General features: G+C 37.6%; 1 protein-coding gene across 10 annotated transcripts in view; it reads right to left on the reverse strand.

The window, feature by feature from the left end:
* Positions 1-91: 91 nt before the first annotated feature.
* syngap1b (synaptic Ras GTPase activating protein 1b) overlaps positions 92-16,874 on the reverse strand; it is an 82,190-nt gene continuing 65,407 nt past the window's right edge. For 3 of the 10 annotated variants that reach the window (XM_046833420.1, XM_046833419.1, XM_046833421.1), the window contains exons 20-21: positions 15,448-15,520; positions 92-5,527 (exon numbers count right to left, since the gene is read on the reverse strand). In XM_046833420.1, coding sequence (XP_046689376.1) covers positions 5,237-5,527; positions 15,448-15,520 — 364 coding nt within the window. In that variant the 3' untranslated portion in view covers positions 92-5,236. Of the gene's footprint in view, positions 5,824-12,147; positions 12,210-15,447; positions 15,521-16,874 lie in introns of all 10 variants that reach the window. The other 7 variants (XM_046833425.1, XM_046833426.1, XM_046833429.1 and 4 more) reach the window with 5 other exon arrangements.

The following is a 16,874-nucleotide window of genomic DNA, read 5'->3' on the forward strand; positions in this document are numbered from 1 at the left end:
TTCTTTCTATCGTTAAACATCAATAAGAAAAGTTTTATTTTTTATTTTTATTTTTTTATTCATTTTGTGAAGATGATTTCGAATGCCCAGATGGTGAAAAAAAGAAAAACAACATTAAAACATTGTGTAATATTTTTCTTTCTTTGCACCAATAATGTCAAATCAGGACAAAAAGAAAGAAAAGAAAATGCAAATAAATAAAGATTGGCTGAGGGTATAAGCCTATTAGCCTTATAAGTCTGATGTTCCTGAGCTCCTCCTGGGTTCTCCATCAATCCTGTAATTGAACGTGCAATTCATTATGCAACTCAGGATACAAAAAAAAATCATCACAATCCAGTGACAATCTGCAGAGCACATGTGTGTTTAGTATAATTATAAAAAAACTAAACTGCATTCGTAATAGTAATGAGAAATAATACAGTTTTGCACTTATTGGCAAAAATACTGAGTGATGCGACTCTAAAGGCAGATTTGAGAAATGTTCAAAAGAATCTACAAGATTATTCATGTCATATAGATAGATAGATAGATAGATAGATAGATAGATAGATAGATAGATAGATAGATAGATAGATAGATAGATAGATAGAAGGCAACACAGACACCTTCACATCACGTTATAAGAATTTATTTTTATTCATCTTATTAATTTCATCTCTATGCTTCACCCACCCCGAAATATAAATACCTGCTTAGTCAAAAAAAACTCAAATAAATAAAATAAATAATCATAATAATAATAAATGGAAATGAACGCATCATTTTCGACAGCATTAAATAAACTAAAGGATGAGAATAGCAATCCCAATCATTATTACATTAATAATAATAATAATAATTAATAATAATAATAATAATTACAATTCGATAACCAGAATATCAACATTCATAATAAATCCATAAACATTAGCAACACTCCAAATGGATCACTCTTTCCATTAATATATGTATATATATTTATATATATACAAAAAAAAAAAAAGAAGAGAGAGAATTAAATCCCCAAATGTCTGCCCTTTTTTCGAAAAAGATTTTTTTTGGGGGGTGGGGGTGGGGAAAGCTTATGGCTTGTAGAAGGAGAATGGATATGATTTTTCTTATGGCTGAAAAAGGTCAAATGAAGGTTTTAGCAGAAGGAGGCACATCATGGGATCTCCATCCATTTCCAAGGGATTAAAGAGAAAATAAAATATTTTAGAAAAAACAAGAAAAAGAACGGGAAGGTGGGGGGAGGTGTTGGGTGTAAAAAAGGTCAATAGAATAAAACTGGGACGGTAAATATCTTGAGGGGTTTGACCTTATAAACGGACTTGTCTTCAGCTCAAGGCGAGCTTATACACACACACACACACACACACACACACACACACACACACACACACACACGCATACACTGGAGCACTGAAAACACCCAGCTGTAAGAATCACCAGCGATGAAGATGAAAATTTATGAGAAATACGTTATAATCTGTATATAGATAATATATAGATATATACAAACATTGCTTTGTCACCTAGAAACTATTACAAAATGCCCCAGTCAATGAGGAAATGGGTGCAAGCTCGAGGTGTGTGGCAGCGTAATGGTGATGCATCATACGTCTCAGACTCCGTATGTTAAGTCTGTGCAAAAAAGTGCTTCCAGAGACACGTGCCTCGAAACTGCCACATATTTTTTTCTCTCCAAAAAAAAAAAAGAAAGAAAGAAAGAAAATTTTCCTCCTCTCGGACAAAATACATTCTGTACAATGCATATATAAACAAATTGTATGTACACATCCATATAATATATACCCATACATCAGTATATACACAAACACTGTACACACACTGTATATACACACATTCACTCACTACACAACATTATTTCAACTGCAAATACATATCTGCAATTCTTAAAAAAAAAAAAGAAAGAAAGAAAGAAAAAGTTCAGGCTGCTCAGCCTCAAAGTCCAGAAGTTCAAGTTATCTCAAAATCCAGTGAACCTTTGACAACTGTGGAGATGTAGAAGAAACGAAAATGTTTCCTCATCCGGGAAATCGGTTTAAGGTTTGTAATTCCATAAACAAACAAATAAATAAATAATCCGTCTGCTTCTTTTTTTTTTCGGAGGCGGATCATAGTGGGGTGGGAGGAAGAGTGGAAGTCGGGGGAGCAGGTAAAAAAAAAAAAAAAAGAAACAAAGAAACAAAGTCCAAATAAACTAATTTCTCAAATTTTTGCGTTCTCGTCAAAAAGTCTGAACCGATAACGAGGCATGATGAATCCGTAAATAAATAAATAAATAAACAAACAAACAAACAAAAACGTGCGTTCTCCGTTCACGCCTTACAATGGGTTCGTTTGGCCATGACGTATTCGTGTGCATATTTAAATACCTCGAATGAACAGAGAGAGAAAAAGAAAAAGCGAGAGAGAAAAGGAGAGAAAAGGAGACAAAAGTAGAGAAAAAGAGAGGCAGAGCCGTGATGAATGAATCGGTGGATGTCATGTCTTTAGAAGAAAAGCACCTTTTTGAAACACCCACAGAAACATCTCCTTCACCTGCGGGACCAGAAGAAGTCCACGTCGTCTTTTTGGAGATTTGTGTAAAAGAATTGCTCAGACGTTTAAACAGGTGACGGGTTTCCACGGAACGCATGCCCGAAACCATCCTTGCCCGTTTTTGTGTCAAAAGCTGTCCTACAAAGTCTGAGAAAGAGCAGAAGGAAAAAGACAGACGGAAGTATTGGTGGTTGGTGGTGGTGGGGGTACCTATGTTCTCTTTGGGTCACCTGGGGCTCTTAGAGTTTCAGAGCCTCAGTTTCCTCTCTGTCAAGCGAGCGAGTCGCGAGACAATGCCCTGGCGTTAAAGCCGCGCCATCCCGAGGACGGTCCTAGCTGAGACGTCCAATTAGATTCCAGATTGTCCTCCACAAAGCTGTGCGATTGGCTGGTGGGAGAGAGACGGGATACAAAGAAAAAAAATAGTGGCGAAAAGAGTGGGGATGCAGAAGTTTGAAGAAATCAGTGCTACTTCTCAGAGAAGAGATGGACCGACTACTCTGTGGTAGGCCTTGAAGAAAATGTTTACCTGAGTCTCTTATTCCTGTGGCTGAGGTATATCACCGACCAGAGACCCTGTAGACCTTCAACCATGTCTTTAAGGATGCCCTTTATCATTAGTTTCATTATTATTATTATTATTACTGAAATTAAAAAATGCCTATATTAATGCCATAAAGTAAAAGTTTTTCGGGGAAACCAAAGTGAATCAGTCCATGCTCTTCTCTAGACTTGATTAGAATTACAGTTAAATATTGTAATGTTTCTCATTGTAAACCCATATTCTTCTTACAGCCTGTGCCTCTAATTATTATTATCATTCGTTTTTTTACAATCATCACTAACTCGAGTCCTATAAGGCCTTTAAGCTTTCAACAAACGAGTTAGAAAAGACTTTTGAAAGCTTGCTGCATTGGATTAGCCAGGTCTTGTCATGATTATGACACTAGGACAGTTTTATCATGAGAACACAAACAAAAATGGACACGGACTTGAACGAAATCTGCCAACACCTGACGTGATTTTGTACAGTTTATAAGCTTATAAGGCAGAGATACTTGTGGATGTGTGGATTGTCAAACGATTGGGCACGGTAAGCAGAGGTGCCAATATTTACGGTTCACAGTAAAATCATTGCTAGTCTCTGACTAAGTTTGTAGCTAGGGCTTAGAAGGGATACAAATTAAGTCATAAGGAAGGAACTGAGCATCCCAGACTTTATTTAAATGAAATCCGACTTGTGAATTCTCAAGCCTCGGTCTTGTGACCAATAGAAATTGAGAAGGCGGAGCTCAGGTCTAGCTTAGCAACTTATTGGAATATAGCTGTTTTACCAGATGTTTGTTTTCTCAGCGTCCATTGTCATATTAATGTTTTTTATGCTAACATTTAGTTTAGTCCTGATACAATTTTTGTCGTTGCATCTCTGTATACTTGTAGCTAAAAAGTTTCCTATAATTTGAGCTACTTAAAAATAAACCTTATGAACTTTAACCTACATAGAAACATAACTGTGACATGGCTTATTAGTTCTGTATTTCGATCCCTACACCAGTGAGAATAATTAGTAATAAACATACTGTAAAATGCACACAGATATACACAAAGAGAACGGTTTCTCTGGTAATGGCCTGCTGTGGTATTTTGGTTTGAAGACAACCTGATAGAGACCAACTCATGCTGCAGTCACAACACCATGAACATTCAGAGTAGGTACAAACATCATGGAAAGACAAATGGACCCCGAGGTGTTGGGAGTGAAAGGAAGTGGTGGGATGATGGGGTTAATGTGAGGCAGTGCTATGAGACAGGAACATCTAAAAAAAAAAATCGTTGTTGTGTTTTTTTTCTTAATCTATAGCACCAGTTGATCACACACAGGTTCTGAGATTGAGAAGAGAAAAACATTGCACAAGTCCAGCAAGTCTACTGAGGCAGCATCCATTCGTTTTTACATTTCCGAGACCGAGAGCACTTCTTGTTGTGCGTGACGTTAAAGTAAAAAAAAAGAAGAAAAAAAAAAGAAAGAAACCATTTCTTCTGCTTTTGAAAGAAAACAAAAAAAGAAACGTTTCCCTGTACCAGATCACAACGTCGTCTGAGTCACTTTAAAGTTAATGAGATGCGAGATGTGGAATGAAAACGCGTTGTTGAGATCGTAATTCTGTTGCTTGTTTTTGAAAACCCTGTTGAAGGAATGCAGAGAAGGCACTAAGGAAGCCAGACGACATGACAACACGAGCGTATCTGCTTCAGAAGCCTTGAAAAACCGGCGTTTTCTGAACAGGTTTAGACCTTTTACCCACTTGTTGTTGTTTTTTAGAATTAGAGAATTATATGTCTTTTTATTTCACACAGCACTCAGAAGGTCAGTGACCCAGCTGATTGTTAAAAAAACCTAAAATTCAGGAATTCAGGAAATCATCCACAAGAAATCACCCACATTTGGTTCACTGGACACCACTGATGGACTACGATGTCATTCCAGCGAAATATACGGTGGAAAAGTCGCTGACTTTCAGTCAAAAGGAAACATGAGATCCATCCACCAGAGAGCCCTTTTAGTAGTTTGGTGTGGATGGTGTAAGGATGAGTGCCTCCCAATAAAGATGTGCCTCATGCAGGGAAAAAAAACAATCAAAAAGGGCAGAAGTAAGGGATGTTATTGTTCTTCATTTGATTTGGCGTATTAGAGACCTGCTCCCCCTCCTTCTAATCCGCTTCCAATGTTTGATGTTGTTGTGGTCCCGTTTGCCATAGAGGCTTTTTGGTTGGCACGCATCTCTCCGTTCCGGCTGAGGTGTGCATGAAGTGGGGATTGGGTGGGAGAAGCTACTTTGGGGGGTGGGCTTCCATTCTGGGGCGGGTTGTCGGAGGAGATGTCCGAGGGAGAGACTCCAAAGGCAGGAGCGGTGCTCATTTCTCCTCCGCCAACACTCACACCGGGGTCTGGAGAACCCAGGGAGGGAAGCTGCTCTTCCTAGCAAGACAAAGAGAAAGAAAGAAGGGGGGAAGGGAGGGAGAGAAAATAGAGAAAAGAAAGGACACGAGGAGCATTTGAAGGACAGAAGGTGGATGAAGGAAACATAACACAGAGGGGAAATGGGGTGGGGGAGTAGGATACAATGGCACAAAGGTTTAGATTCAAAGGAGATAAAAGAAAGAGGAAAGGATGGATGGACAGATAAGGTCACAAGGGATGGGAGAAGTAGCAGGAAGGGAAAAAAGAGGAGAATGAGTTACACGGCCGAGGTATGGGAAACATCCATAAAAATGCTCCAGAAGGGAGAAATGAAAAGGCACATAGAAAGAGAGAGAAGGAAAGAGAGCAAGAAATAGAGAGAAAGAAAGAGAGGAATGAGGGAGGGATTAAAAATCTGGGGTTGATTGATATACAAGGTCAGTCGAGCGGTTCCACTCCCCTCCGCTCCCGATGTTGCAGACGAGACAGGAACGTCATGCGATGCTATAAACACTAGACTAAGATGAATGAAAGGAAAATTAAAACCTCAGAGAAAATTAAAAACGCTAGATTTGTCTAAAAATTCGGTTTGAATTCCAAGAAAAACCAATGTTGATGATTTTGCTAAGTGGGGATGGGAGTGGCAGAAAACATTAGTGAGAAAAAATTAACGTACCAAATCATTAATAAAAAAAAAAAATCCATGTACTCGTTCTTATATATGGCTTTATATCCTCTGAAATACAACTGACTCGACTTATTCGAGCATAATAAACACTAGTGTCCAAAACCTTGAGTCCACTAATAAAAACTGGTTTTATCACATTGCTGTGGTAAACTAATACAATTAGTGATGCACTGATCTCTGTGCTTTGGTCGAAGCTGATACAGAGTTATACTAGTTGGTCACAATATTATTACATGGTGCCCTGAAAAAAGACTGGTGAGCCAGCCAGGAGTGAGACTACCAATTTTGAGCTGAAAGAACTTAAGTCTTAGGGTTAGATGCTAATTATAGAAAATCCTCTCTGCATTTCAAATGATGTAGACTGTGGGCCAGTATTCTTTTTTAATTGATGTTGCAGTTTGTAGATGGGAGGTCTGCCATGTGGAAGAGAATAGTTGTGAGATACCAATTCAACTCTATTATATTACCATCTCTCCTGTTTGCTTTTGTTTCTTTCCTTTCAGGAGTTGTGAAAGGGCCTTTCTAAATGTTTCTTAAAAGCATCCAAACTAGAAGGAACAGTCTGATACTTATTTGGTCCTCTTTAATAGCTGACTTGATGATATTAATCGGTGAGCCAGCCAGGAATTAGATTATTTTATATAATATATTATCTATTATATGACTTCAAGTGGTGTCTTGTGATTAGTCTCATTAATCTAATACATTAGTTTTGAGACTGGTTTGAATCCTGTAGGTTTTACTAGTTTCACTTTTTTGGGTTAAACTTTCTTTTAGATTCTTGATCTACACTATATATATATATATATATATATATATATATATATATATATATATATATATATATATATATAATTATGAAAGGTATATAAAAGAGACTTTTTTAGTCAGCTTTTGAAGGCACAAAATGGTACCACATGTCTTTGAATGTGGTAGCATTCTATTTTCCTTTTACCCTTGAACTAAGAGACCAAACCTGTAAGATCTTGAGTGGCCTGACTTTAATAACCCCCCCTGTGGCTGAATGAATTTCCACAAAAGTCCACAAGGAGATTTTCCAAGAGAGTGGAGGTCATTTTTCCAGCAAATGGGGAGCAAATGTGGAACGAGATCTTCAAAAGCACATACCAAACATATGGTCAGGTTTTCACAAACTTTTATCTATATAGGTTATCTTGAAATATATGCCAATGCATATCCAATGTAAAAAGGATATGCAATTTCAGTATGAGAGTTCCTGGACCGTTCTGTTTCTCTATAGTGGACTCAGACCTATGGACATCACTGTAACTGAGAGAATACTGTTTAAGTAATCATTTAGATTTTTCAGTTCAAATGTCCAAATGAAAAGTTTTCATGACAATATTGCACCACAATATGTCTCTATATATTATAAACTAGAACTAAGGAACCTTTTATAATAAAAGTAAAACACAAAAGAGTTGCTGTGTTTTTTTGGAAGGTTTCTATGAAGTAATAAACTATATATCATGTCTAGGCTTGTGAGATATTGTTTTTTTTCTTACCCTGTTCACAACTAAAAAATTTAGGCCATTTCAGGTGTAAGAAAAGTAGGGCAAGAGTGTAAGGGTGATATATTTACAGCTCTGCAGTCAGGTTAAGATTTGAGATTAGATAAAAAATTAAAATTATATATATATATATATATATATATATATATATATATATATATATATATATATATATATATATATATATATATATATATATATTTTTTTTTTTTTAGACAAACCACAGTATGTTTTCAATTTAGTCCATTTAGAAATCACAAACAATATGTCTTTGAGACTTTGAGATATTTTTACTTTATAATTCGACAATGTGAAATTCAGACATTACTTTAATGTTGAGTCCAGAGAGAAGTTAATCATTACATCGCACAAGCCTAATCATGAGAGTCTAACCATTCCATCGCGAGTGTTACAAATCTGCGTTAATAGTTCAGTCAACAAAAGTTAACATAGACATTGTTTTTGGCCTTATCCTCTAGTCTTACCTACACAGGTGAAGCCCAAACCAGAGTTCATTTAATATATAAAACAGGTTTAGTGATCGTGTCATCAAGTTCGGTCCTTTTCAGTGAGGTCTGGATTACGGCAGTAAGGGAGGAAACAACTTAGTTAACACTACAATCATTTTCAATCTAAAAAAAAAAAAGTTTATAAATGTGTTTTATTACAGGAGATAAACATGTCATAAGCATGGAAATACTCGGCTACATGGTGCACAGGATGGTCCGCATACTTATTCATGTTTATCGCAGGATGAAGGATGATGCCTTGAGTGTTTACATTGTTTGGACGAGCATGTACTCGTTATGCGGCTCGGTGTTTTCAGATAAGCACATACTCACTTTTAAAAAATGGAATGGTGATTCGTTTTGAATTGAACTCTAAACTTCAACATCATGGCAGGATTTTTTTTTCTTTTCATATACACGATTGAAAATAATTGATGCTCCATTTCAGACTATTACATTAGCAAGAGGCAGGTGTTGCTAACATAACCCAGTCTGAATGTAAGTGCAGCGCTGATGCCATTTATCATTTGTAAATGACAAAATAAACAATTTGTTTTTCTCTTCTCAATCAGAACCTTTGACATGATACTTTGAGAATGGAAGGAATTGAGGAAATTACACATGAGCCTAAGCGCAGGGACTATGGGCGACACTAACGACAAAGAGACACTGGTTGATGAGGACAACAGGAGTGAAGGAATGTATCTCTGTCAGAGCTCGATTAGTCATCAACTAGGATCCTAATTACAGCTCATACAAGGGTCATTAACTTTGGACAAATTGTGGCTGAAGACTCCACAGATGACATCTCCTGTGGCGAGCTGGAGCTTCCATGCTAGTTAGAAGCAAAATCGCTGTATATCGTAACAAGAAGTTAACGTATAACAATGGCTAATAAAACTTGCATTTTTACAAACATTTACACAAAAACCACACAAACCGACGGTGTACCCGATTTTACATTCATTCCCATACTTTGAAAAACTCCCATTTCCTCTTCAATTCAAAGCGAAGCAACAGTCACAGTACTTCCACCAGCACAGAGTCGCCTGAACCACCGAACAACAAACACACAAGCTGTACAAACACGAACAGCAACACACACATACACTCACACACTTGCATGCACGCAGTGCACATTATCGACCCGGTCCAGGCAGGATTGAGACGATACGGAGATTTCCCAGAATTTCCATCATCTAGTTCAGAGAGCAGTGGTGAAGTAGATGACGGCATAGTAATGAAACCTTTTCCCACCCTGAACCATAGCACATGCCCTGTGTGTGTGTGTGTGTGTGTGTGTGTGTGTGTGTGTGTGTGTAGCAGTGGTGGAAAGTCAGTTTCTCTTCCTACATTCCAGTCACGTGTTGTTAAACCAGCAAAAAAATATTAGTTTCATCAGTAGTTGTTCTGCAGAATTTGGGCCATTAATAAACAGGAAGCGTCAAAGAAGCAGGATCCATAATAACATCAAAAACCCCAAGGAAACAATAACACAGAACAGGCGAGCACAATCATGTAACTAATCAAAGATATGTGGTGCAGAGGTAAGACCGATCCAAAATAAAGGCACCTGCGAACAGTTGAAGGCAGAAGAACACTCAAGGATCCACTTAAAAACTAAAAACCAACTTATCTTCTTTACAGTTGCAACCTGGCCAAGTAGGCATTGGGGCAGGGCTGCTTTTCAATGAGTGTCTGAAAAATTTGGACTCCACATAACACTGTAAGAAGAGGACATGTGTGGGACTCCCATTTCCTGTCACTCTCATGTTGCTTTTGAAAATAAATGTATTTATCATTAAATATTTATAAAAATAAATATGAATATCTATATAAACTTCTTGAAGTGAAGCCAGAATGTTGAATGAAGCCAGTGATAGACTATGTGCTGATGATGTATCAGTTTTTTTTTTTTTTATATTCGGGTTGTTTAAGTGACCTACAGTCCCAAGTCAATTAATAAGGCAGTTAGAAACCATAAATAAGGGGGTATTCATTTTACGTTTTGAACAAGAAAATCATTTTTAAAGATAATTTTATCATTTAACATTTTTTTAAAGACGGATGATAAATGAATGCAACAAACACGAACAAATAACTAGAAAAATAAATTCATAGTAATACTATAAAGTATTACAGAAGCAACATCTAATATGGTTACACTCAAAGTGAAGTGGCAATAATTAAATAAGTTCACTTAACAAAAGGATATGATTATTTTATTTTTCTTATATATATATATATATATATATATATATATATATATATATATATATATATATATATATATATATATATATTTCTAAGAAGAAATCAGTGACACTTAATAAAATGTCACAAAATTGCTTTATGATGTAAATTTGGCGAGCCAGCCAAGCATTTCCAGCAAAAAGCAAAAATGTTAAATCCAAATGCACTAAATATAAAAAGAAACTAGAAAATGTAATCAAATTCTGCCCATTTGATTATACTGCACTTTGTTAGGAAATCACCTTAACTGATGGTTAAGAAAAAGTGATCCAGACAGTTATTTATTTATTTAGTCCAATAAATGCTACTAGGTATCGGTTGGGGGCAAAAAGAAAGATGATTACAACTGCAACTGAAGCTACAGAGAAAGCCCCTTTCTCTGAGGTGGGCTTTGATTTAAGAGGGCAGAACCGTGGGCAATCGCTGCTCAGACACAGGCAGGGGTCTGATCAACCCCAGCTGGGTCGCCTGGACGATGACTCCAGGCACCATCACTGATGATGTAATATATTTATTCAAACCCCACCCCTTTTTATGACTACCCATCTTTTGACCAGGTTACAGTCTGTATTGAAAATAGGGCCCTTGTACATAATGTAAATGAGGTGAACCAGACAGTTTTTACCACCGGACTCTCAGTAATTTTAGTCTAGCTCTGCCCCTTTTACAATTAATTTGCTCTAACACAACAAATTTTGTAGCATCTTTATCTTTAGGCAAACAGATTGACACTGTAAGATTTGGCGAGCCAGCCAGGAAAACAGTGTTAACAATCTGATTGTTGCTGAATTAGAGGAGATGATTTGATTGCATATCAAGCAGAACATTTAATATATTTGTTTTAACTCGCCATTCTCTACCTTTGTTCTGACCATCCTCTATAAATTTCAGCGAGCCAGCAAGTTGTAATAGACCATCAATATCTTTTAATGTAATCTAACAGAATCCCTTCCTACAATCACACCTCTCCTGACCGAAAATATCCTTTGAGCTTAAACTCTAACATCAACATTTACTTCGGGTTAAATGATAAAAAACATAGAGTGTACAGCGCTTCGCACTCTTTCCACCACCGCTATGTATGTCATCAGATCTGAATATGAGCATAAAGAGTGTGTGGCATGTGTCATCCGTAAGAATAAGAAAACAAGAGCATAAGTGCATGCCATTGTGATGACAGAAATGCACCTCACGAATGGGAAAAACATTTAGAAACAGCAGTCTTGCCCCAAAGGCAGAGAGCAGCTGCATGGAATGGGATGGGAGACGTGAGCGTTCAGCGCTGATGTCAGAGTTTTCGCTGTAAAGCAAATGTATATACTGTTCATAGCAGTAAAATAGTTAGCACTGAATCAAATAAGGCTCGCTATGAGATTGTATGGAAATCTTACATTTGGTGAAAAACCATGGATTTGGAGCAGAGATTTAGTGGAGTTACTGAATTATTGAGTTAGATAAGTATAATTTAATAATAACATCTTTTAGTGAATGCACACTGGAGTGTAAAGACAAATGCAGCACACACCACACACACACACACACACACACCAGCACACAACACACACAGGTCAGGCATGGTTGGTTGAGTAGTTGGTTGGTTGCTTGGTTGGAAGGGTGGGTGGGTGATGGGTGGCTCACACTCAGCTGCTTCATTACCTGTGCATTCGAGGAGGGACGGGTGCGAGACGGGGCTGCACTAGGATGGATTGCCGCCTCCCCTAAGAGAAATCACCGTATCTCATCAACACGAGGAGAGGTGAGTCAGAGAGTGAGATAGAAAGACAGAAAAAGTAGAGAGAGTGTGTGTGTGTGTGTGTGTGTGTGTGTGTGTGTGTGTGTGTGTGTGTGTGTGTGTGTGTGTGTGTTGTGATGGTAAGTGTGTAAGGGTTTACTTGTGAATAGAGTAAGGAGAAGGACGTAGAAGATGTAAGTAAATTGCTTCCCAGTTTGATTTCACACACATACATACTGTACGTACTTACAAACACATAAATACACACACACATATATACACTCCACATATATACACACACACCAAGTCTTTGATAACTGACACAAAAATGGCACACACAAACACAAAAATACAGAGTAAAACATCTGTAGGAAAAAAAGGGACATATGTTTATTTTAAATACTTATTCTTTAGTAGCCAACATGCTGTAAAAGGTGAACTAAATCATTTTAATAAGGATTATACTGATCTCTACAGACTTAAACATAATTAAAAAAGGCCATGCTACACGCTTACAGACCATGCACTCGATCATGCCAGTCCTGCAGAGGTAGTCCAGGAATATAGAATAGTCAATCACGATCAGATACAACCATAAAAAGCATGAAGAAGGGAATTGTGGTTAAGAAAATATGCATGGAATCAGCAAGGGCTGTAAAAAACATACACTGTTTGTCGTAATGGTACTTTGATATTGCTTTCACAAGAATAAACATCATAAAAAAAAAAGCCAGCACACGATCCAGCCACATGTTCACTTACATTCACATAGCTACTGTTTAAAACCTAGCGTGGGAACATGCAGAGAAAAACTGCTGAGTTCGGTAACGTGTTTATGGAAATGAGGATGGAAGCGCTTATGGGGTTTAGGTTGTGTTGACCAATTTGAACATAATCTCATAAAGAAATACCCTGAAGCTCAGTTCAAATTTTACACATTGTTTCTGTTTTGTGTGAAGTGTGAAGGCTGTTTTTGTTCCTGAGGGTGGTCCAGAGATTTGATCCCTGGTCCTCTTGAAAATGGGGGTCCGAGTTTTGTTTCAACTCTGATGTTGGTTTATCTTCCTGCTTCTGATTTTATGATGCCTGAGATGGAGGTTTGTTACTGGCATTGGAGGAGATGGACTGGATTATTACATTACATTAGGACTGCAGCTACCGATTCAAGTATCAATTATTATTATTATTATTATTTTTTTATCATGATGGTTCTTCAGGTCTTCCTCTACCTCTGGCTAAGTTCACTGCCTGCCTTCTTCCCCCTTTTAACTATCGAAAAGCTTTTGCAGCAGCTAATCCTTTGCTTTTGTGGAAAAGATTGTCTCACAGAATAGGCTACAAATTGTATTTTTTGAATCTTCATTCGGATTTGATCACACAACTATACCAGGTGTTTTATTTTGACATAACCAACCAGTGATCAGCAATTAAGAAGTCTGGTTTTGTGAACAGGACCAGTTCTTGGCTTTAAGTCAAGCAGATCAGTTTCCTTTCAGACCAATAAAATATGCTTTAAAAGGTTATCAATGGGCATGAGGAGCGTATGTACATGAGAAGCTTCGCGCTGTATTGGTGGACGATGGTGGTTTACGTATTAGCAGATGACTGGACAAGCTCAGAAACACATTCACTGACAGTTGACAGTTCAAAAGCAGTAAAGTTTGCCTTGAATACAGCTCACTGAAGTGGAAAGTGAGGCTGAACACTTATGTGGCTAACAATATCAAGTCAGTCTAAATCGGAGTTGCTCCCAACTCGTGTGGTTAGGGCATTGGTTACTTAGTGGTTAAGGCATTGGACTTTGGATTTGAAGGTCAGGATTTCAAATCCGAAACACACCAAATTGCGTGTCCTAGGTCCCTGACCACGGCACTGAAGCCCATAGCTGCTCATTTGTATGAATGAGAAAAAAAATTTAAGTTGCTCTGGATAAGGGCTTCTGCCACATACCATAAATGTAATGATAATAGCGACAGGCGTGGTGGATTTTGGCAGATGCTTATTTCATAATGTACCTAATAGATAATGTTCCTTTGATTTGCTTATTATTCCAGATGTTGCACAGGTGTAGAGAAGTGTGCTCATGTAGAGTTATAATTGCCTAGCGGTCAGGCATTGGAACTGCAACTAAGAAAAAAAAATCACACGAGCAAGTAATCAAACTGCCTGATACTTGGTCTGTAAAGAGAGAGAGAGTAAAAAGGAGTCACGAAAAGGCTAGTCAGTGACAGAGTTAAAAGGTTTTCAGTTTCTGGGCCATTGGAAAATGGAAAATACTCTTTTAGGAGTTTCCATTGTATTTAAAACTAGTGTTACGTCTTTCTATTCTCTGTTTCTCATACCTCAAGTGATTTTATTCTACTGGTGCTTATTCTATACAAGCTGTGTCAAGTGTCAAACTCAATCACAGAAGGGGTCAAAGTGTAAAACACAGTCTAAGCCAGTTGTGGGCTAAATTGTTTATTAAGATTAAACATTTTTGGCTGTAGCTTCAGAATACATTTCCTGCTGCGATTGTAGTAGATTGAAGATTGTAATCTCTGCTCATTAAAAAAAACGCATGTGAAATGTTGAAGCAGAAACACTGCATTCTATTGTCAATTGGCAGGTCACGAAGTTAAAGTGCATTGTGGGAGATGTAGTTTATGGGCAATGACCTAGTGGATAAGTGACTCTGAATTGGCAATAGTTGTGAAAGGGTTTGTGAACAAAAGGTGTACAATTCAGGGTTTATTCCCAATTCCTGACAAATGATCAGGGGATCCAGGGATGAGGCCTGAATCCATCGTAACTTTGACCAGAATAAACTGTATACTGCAGATGAATAATAAAGAAAGGCGTAATTTCTTTAATTCATTGTTAGCCACAGTGTTTGATCAGACTCTTCCCTTCAAGCTGCACACTGCACAAAGCGATTCCAGCAACTCATCTAAAATATTCCCATATATAAGGCATGAAGATGAATCAACAGTGTTCACACTGAATCCAGCCGTGACATGACCCGTATGCAAACCAGGTAACGGGCTCCACTGCTGGGGATGCAAATAAGTCTAATTGTCAGGCAACTGAACAGACACGTAGCGCAAAATCGAGACAGAGACAGATACTTTGCAAAAAACAGACATACAGATGGCAGACCGAAACTGGACACAGCGGTGAGGAACCTCGTAAGAGAGAAGACATGAAGAGCAAAAGAGAAAAGATAATAATACAGGAGCACTGACCTGATCTGCAAACATCCTAGCTTTGTGCTCTGATGCTACCCCAACCCTCAGCTCGTCCTCCACCACCATCAGTCTTCACGTGGGAGAAAAAGAGAGAAATACAGAGAAATAGAGATAGGAAATTATTTCCAATAATGTACATTATTGGAACTTTTGTACGTCGCTCTGTATAAGGGAGTCTGCTAAATGCTGCAAATGTAAATGTAAATATCATATTCATCTTCTTCTTCTTCTTCTTTCGGCTTCTCCCATTGGGGGCGCCACAGTGGATCATCCGTCTCAATACCCCCCTGTCCTCTACATCTGCCTCTTTCACACCAACTACCTGCATGTCTTCCCTCACCACATCCATAAACCTCCTCCTTGGTCTTCCTCTTTTCCTCCTTCCTGGTGGCCTTATCCTCAGCATTCTCCTTGATCTCCTACTGATACTGAGTTTCCTCCTTCACCTTGTCTCCAAAACGTGCTACATGCGCTCTGTCATATTCATATCACCATATTCACACCTGAATGTAAAATCCATTCAAGCTGTTCCCTGAGTGTAGGTGTCCCTAACAGTCATGTTTAATTCATTCCGAAAAATTCATAGCTCTGGAATAATAAAAAATAAAAATAATTCATAATTAAACTATCCATTATTTATTACTATTATGTTAAAGGGGCGGAGTCTAATGTCATTTTATGCATTCTGGGTTATTTACACTGGTAAAGACTTGAATTCTCATTCTAAACATGCCTAAAGTTTTAAAAAAATGATTTTGACGTTGTGTAAAATACACTTCTTTCAGGTTTTTATAAGTTACGGAAAGTTTTATTTGAGCATGGCCAGAATGTAGGGCAGAATTTCTCCGGGAAAAACATTCCCATGATATATTGAAAAGAAGAAAAGAACAGCTGCATGCTCAAATCCACTTTTTTCCATATGAGCATGAATTTCATTTCCTTCCGAACAAAGCAAAATATAACACAAAACACGCCAAATGTGTTACAACACCAAAGAAAACCACGTCCATAAAACGTCATACATTACAAAACGTCCGAAAAGGAAGGGGATGAAGCAAAAGCTTATTATTTTTTTCTGATTATTTGTATATACTCTTTACAAGATAACAAATCAATTAAACAAAAACCCAATAATCACCCATCCTAATGCAATTAGCATTCTAATCCCCATTCACAATCACCTCTGTACATCCACATATCATTCAAACAAGTGGTCCCCAACCTTTTTTTTTGCGCCACGGACCGGTTTAATGTCAGACAATGTCAGACAAAAAGTTTTGGCGGATAAATACAACAAAATAAAATGATACGACCGGCATAAAAACTTGTATTTTCTAAATATAAAAAAAACCCTTTATTTCGGCTTCTCCCATTAGGGGGCGACACAGCAGATCATCTGTATGTTTGATTTGGCATGTTTTTAC

The sequence above is a fragment of the Silurus meridionalis genome, chromosome 21, assembly GCF_014805685.1.
Source record: "Silurus meridionalis isolate SWU-2019-XX chromosome 21, ASM1480568v1, whole genome shotgun sequence".
NCBI classification, from domain to species: domain Eukaryota; kingdom Metazoa; phylum Chordata; class Actinopteri; order Siluriformes; family Siluridae; genus Silurus; species Silurus meridionalis.